General features: G+C 38.5%; 1 protein-coding gene across 1 annotated transcript in view; it reads left to right on the plus strand.

Moving 5' to 3' along the window:
- The window catches only part of LOC124554754 (serine-rich adhesin for platelets-like), a 482,463-nt gene extending 478,743 nt beyond the window's left edge, over window positions 1-3,720 (plus strand). Inside the window, exon 19 of the mRNA XM_047128406.1 lies at window positions 2,068-3,720. Within this exon, the coding sequence (XP_046984362.1) occupies window positions 2,068-3,194 (1,127 nt within the window). The 3' untranslated portion in view covers window positions 3,195-3,720. The remainder of the gene's footprint in view (window positions 1-2,067) is intronic.
- Window positions 3,721-6,000: the final 2,280 nt, after the last annotated feature.

The following is a 6,000-nucleotide window of genomic DNA, read 5'->3' on the forward strand; positions in this document are numbered from 1 at the left end:
TTTATTAGCTCTATTTCTCTGTTACCCCTGTTTCCTTATGTATTGATTAACCCATATTCACCTGACCAGAAATCCAAATCCTCTTATCATCTCACTTCAGTAACACTCACTACATGTAACTTCAACCTATTTGTTTCTCTCTTTAAGTTTCTGTAAACTACCTATTGGATTAAGGTATTTAGTATTCCATGCTACAATCCATAGAATAACAGATTTGTTTTTTCTGATTACAATGTCCTGTGTAGTCCCCACTGAATGGGGGACTATTTAACATTCAGAATATTTTACTCAACAGGATGACATCATTGTCAGCTGCATATTGTTGGGAAAGCAGCAGATGTAATTTCCATTTGCTTTCAGCTGTTCACGGTACTAATGTAACAAGGCCATGTTGGTTAATGTTCCAAGACCAGATCAGTCATTCATGCAGACTGTTCTCCTTGCAACTACTGAAAAGGCTGCTGCCTCTAATCAGGAAACATAAGTTAGTCTGTCCTCCCCTCAGATACCCTACAAATGTGGTTGCACCCATGGTACAGCTTCCTGTATCATTGAGGCACACAAGCCATACCTCTGCAGCAGGGTTCATGGTTTTTAGGGGGAAAAGTATGGTGTAATAACCATAACTGTGCTGTTAAGCAGCTTGCTTTCACATTCTATATGTTGTCTGTCTTATGCACCCACCTGGCACATCCTATTCCAGCCCTATCACAGGCATATCCTATCCAATAAGAGACAGTTCTACCTTTGAAACTGGACATAATATAACAGCTCTACTCTAAGTTCTGCACAGTCTTTTATCTTTTATGTAGATGTGATCATCAACCACCTATTCACTTGTTGACCACCGGTGGACAAGAGCAGAGTTGTCCACACAGAGGTAAAATACACTGCTGAGCACAACATGCTCTACTTCACAGGCTTCTTCACAATCCATGCCATTTGGATCCCCCCCCCCCCCCCCCTCCAACGTGCTGCATAGATGAGAATTGCCCTTACAATACATCCATCAATGCCTGCTAACCCTTGTCTCCCATTGCTGTACCTCCACTCAACTCATTCTGCATTAACACTTTAATCTCTACAGTTCCCCTATTTGTCAGTTCTGTCTTCTACTACCAAGTTCATTTCTTCACAACATTATGTGTCACACGAAACCTTCAATGCCGCCACCAGAGAGAGCACGGCAGTGCCACATTTCTGTCCTGTACACTTGCTGCCTCTTCATCACAACCATCAGCCACCCTTCTCTCCAACCCTTCCTCCCCCTTCCCACTCATTTCACCTTTTACCATCTTCATCTGATACAAACCTTCACCCCAGCTGAGCTTCCACCTTCCAGTCCTAGTTCAGTGTAAGCCTGCAGGCGTATCTGTGTGTATTTGTGTTCTGTACTAGTTAGCTCTGAATAATTACACAGCCAAAAGCTGAGCACCATTTTCAGTCCCATCAATGTGCCTATCAACCACTTAACGTATCAGCTGTACAGTGAGTTTGTTACCTTCACTCCATCCATTATTTATCAACCTATACATTAAGTGTAAGAATGTGGAAATTGTCCATGCAGATAGGAACCTGTTGCCTGATGATTTGTCTGATTGGCCACTTAATGACGCTCAAATATGTATTTTAGGGTTGATGGGCAGCACATTTGAAAACCAAGATATCAACTGGAATCTGTCATGATATTCAGATGGTTTTGCCCCATCCATTGTGTTTCAAGATCTGTTGGGGTACATCATTTCTAAGGCAGTCAGCTTATTTTATGAGCTGTTTTTTACACAATGTTGTTCTCTTCTAGTATTCCACATACAGTTATTTTATTCTTGGTGCTATATATCATATGTGAGAAGTGTACAGTCCTCTTATATTGCTATTGTATAAAGAACCATTGTCCATAAAACACTATCTGAACTCTCAAGTAACATTACATGTATTTGTAGAAAATTTATATTTATAATTCTCCAATAATACAGTTCCAAGATCTAATATTAACAATCAACATTTATTGCTTTAGCTTAAAAGTTTCCTCACATTTTACTTTTTCTACTTTTTCTTTCTTTTTAGGTCTCTCAAAGGCTACAGAGAACAGGAAACCTTCTCCCTTCATTTTGTCTGGAAGAACAACACTCGCCTCACTGGCAGCTCAAAGAGCGACGCTGTCACTCCCGACGACTCCAATCCAGTCCAGTTCCGTTACAACTGCCCCGAGAACAGTCAACATTCAGCAGCAGCAATATGGTGCTGGTAGTGAACTTCCAGTTACCAAGGCAACAGGCCAGTTGGACTCAGTATTAGGTCCAAGAGCTATATTTCCACAAGAAAGTGGAATAATTCATCCTGAACAGGATCACAGTCTCTTAGCTGGTCAGATAATGGGTGAAAGTGATGAACAGGGAGACTACAGCTCAAAAGAGCTGTCTTCACTATCTGATTTATCTGCTCCAACTGCGAGTACTGTACGAGTGCCAACAAGTAAGTATTCAGAGAACAGTTATGCAGAATCCCCTAGAGTTGCTGCCATCACAGAAACTCCATCACAGTTGCCACAAGTACTTAGTACACTGAGTGATGATGTGACAGAATCTGGTTTATTATATCGAAGTCAACAGTTCAGTGAATATCCAGCTACATCAGGCGGTGAAAAAACGAAGTCGAGCTATTTCACAACAGAAAGACCGAGGACGAGCATTTTGCTCAGATCAAGAAACAGAGGTGGAGGTAAATTACCTTTCAGATCACAGGAGACTGCTAACACTGAACCAGCACGAACGACTACTGTCTCACCAAAACGAGGTTCAAGTGTCACTGCATCTGTTTCCCCATCGAGTAAGGAAACACAAACAAGAACACGAGGTAAACCGTTCTCAAAGATCAGTCGACCGAAAGCTCAATCGGCACAGAGGACCAGTACACATTCCATTATTGATTATGAGTATTATGACGATGACGAAAGTGCTATTTTAGATGTGGCTCCACTTTCAGAGAAGGTGAAAATCCACAGTGACGGATACATAGAATGCTTAGATCAAGGCAATTTTCCACATCCTTTCTCGTGTAAAAAATTCATTTCCTGTGCAAAGATGGAGAATGGAGAATTACTGGGTTGGGAATACACATGTCCGAGACAACTGTCATTTGATCCGATTGGTGGCATATGTAACTGGTCTGCAGGCCTTGGATGCAAAGAGTAGAGTACCTCAGTGCACTGCCTCTGAGAAACAGTACAAGATTTCGCCACATGTAATTCTTGTGTTTTAGAATTACTAGATGGAACAATATATGGGTCAATGCAACAGTTTTGTGGTTGTGTGATAATACTGTGCAATCAGGTGTTACTACTTGATATTAAGAGAGTGCTGACTGACATTTATGACTGATTTGTATGCACAATGTTAAAGGTGGGGAGTGAATGGAAGAGATGTGCAAGACAGTTGTGAGTTGTTAATTTTTTGTAGGTGGCCCTGTATGATTTCACTTCTGTGAGTGAAAAAGACACTATATGCCTGAAAAGCACCAACTGACCTGTAATTATAGATGAGCAATGTAAAGGGTTATTTTATTTGTATGATTGTGTGTGACTAATGAATTGAAAAAGAATTTCTCATTGTTATGAGAGCTGCTGATATTGTAGATTAAGTGACCATATACCTTTGTCTTAACATTGTTGTATGTCAGATGATTTGAGCATGTGAAGTGATGAATGATACTATTTTTGAATGAATGAAAAAAATGCTGTTGTTAAGATGTTGTGACCAAATATGATTGTTGACACCAAATGATAACTGAAACAAATAGCTACTGAAATTTGGAAAACCACCTGACTACAGTAACAAACAATATTTTCAGCCTTGTATTTCTGTTATCTTATTTGGTATAAGCAAATCAATGTCTCTAGTGGACAAAGATTACTTGTGTTCAGAATTAAACAAGATGAGGAAGAAATGTTAGACTTGTGATCAAACAGTGTTGATCTTTCATATCTTAAAGCTTCTGTAAAACCCCTGAAATGAGTCAATAAATTTATTTAAACACAGAAAAAAATGTGGAAATACAGAAAGTTCTTTATTTAAGAATAACCACTATGGCAATTTTCTCATTCCATATATCTAGGTGTGATCGAGAGAGTCATGCTACTGACTGAAGTACAAGCAACAAGAAATAGTGAGAAAGGTTTACATTTTTCATAAAGATGTGAAGTCTCCAGAATGAGCAAGAGCACATCCGCTAGCTGTAGTTCCAGCTGTTTACAGATTTCCTAAATTTATGATCTCGTTAAATATTCACCAGAAATATAACAATATTTTAACTGCATCATACTCCACAGCCACCATGTATGTTTTAAATGATAAAATTCTGCCACAGCAGCTGTCATTGAATGGATTAACATAGCCCTTTATTTTTCTTTCATTCAAATGGTTTTATGGCCAACCAAATTATGTTTTTTCCTGATTCCTCTAAACTGCTTAAGGTTAATACCTGGATGGTTCAATTGAAAGGGCACAGCGAGTTGTCTTCCTCATTCCCATCTCTAATTACATATACATTGATGGGACATTAAACCCTAGTATTTCTTTTCCTTCCCAATTCTTCCCTCATCCAAGGTTGTGTTCTGTCTCTGATGCCATCACTGTTGCTGTTATGTTAAACCCTAACCTTCCTTCCTCCAAGAAAAGCCTTGTTTGAAACTAACTTCACAGTCAGAACTGCACACTAATGAAAGAAAAAAAAGAGAGATTTTAATCCTTCCAAATGTCAGCCAGTGGTACAATGTTATCATTCTTAAAGTTTAATATTTTTCTATTTGTAGCTAATGATAATACAAACAATAAAGGTTAACTCCAGCACACCCAGACTGTGGACACACTTCAGTAATGATCACTGTAGATAAGACTTTAAATATATTTCATGCAGTCACATGAAAGTGAGCAGTTAGAAAGCTATTATAAAGGCTCAATAAAAGTTGTACATGTCATGACATTGAATGAAAGATGCTATTCATCTGTGTTTGTGGGGTATTCCCAGCCAGACCATGTGCTACAACTGATTCTCTAGTAGTTGATGGCTGCAGATTACTGTTGGACTAGATGCCATGTGACCAAATCCAATGTGTGTTACACTGTGGACTCAGATTAGAGTGTACAGTTTCTTTAAGTACAATACACTGAAATTACTCGACATTATGAAATATTATGATAATAGTTGTGCCACTATTAATTGTGAAATAACTGAAACATTCATTTTAAAAAGTTCTGGAAAGAAATCCTGCAGTGGAGTAAAAACAGTTTTAACTTCCAACACATTACTTGTAAGACATTTAATTTGTTCCAGCAATTTCTTGGATAGAGTTGTACCTATCTGTCAGATTCCTTTCTGTTCTAATGGCTGTACTTTTGTACTAAAATGTGAAGTTGTTCTAGGGATTCTTTTTTGGTCATAGTATTAGATCGTGCAATATACCTTTTATGAAAATAAGAGAGACTGAGTAATTGCACACTGTTTGATTTCCTACCCCCTTTATCATCGTATCTGTACAACACTGACAGTATCTTCATAAAAGCACAAGTGTTGATGGTATTTGTTGTATTGTTTGAAACCAAGCATGTTCCGTTCACTCATGGTGTTAGCTGTTGACAGCAGTAATGTCAGCTTTACTCTTGCCCCTCAAGCTAGCATTCAGTACTACTCTCTTTGTCTTGGGTCTGTTTTACTGGCAGTGTTAGTGGTGTATTAATAGTGATAAACAACAGTATGGATAAGTTTACTGAGGAAGATTTGATCAATATGCACTTCACGTGTGGGTTCTTAAATGCAAAAAAATTGCAGCACAATGACGCCATGCTGAGCTGTTCTCACTGTGACAGTAAGCGTATCACAGTAATTTTGAATCTGTACATAGGTGCCATTACTCTGTCGTTTACATAGGATGTTTTGGTAATTGACAGTTATGTCAATTTTCTGTTGCTAAGGTATTTTCATAGAAACAAAGGTAATTGGGCA

Source organism: Schistocerca americana, chromosome X (genome assembly GCF_021461395.2).
Source record: "Schistocerca americana isolate TAMUIC-IGC-003095 chromosome X, iqSchAmer2.1, whole genome shotgun sequence".
NCBI classification, from domain to species: domain Eukaryota; kingdom Metazoa; phylum Arthropoda; class Insecta; order Orthoptera; family Acrididae; genus Schistocerca; species Schistocerca americana.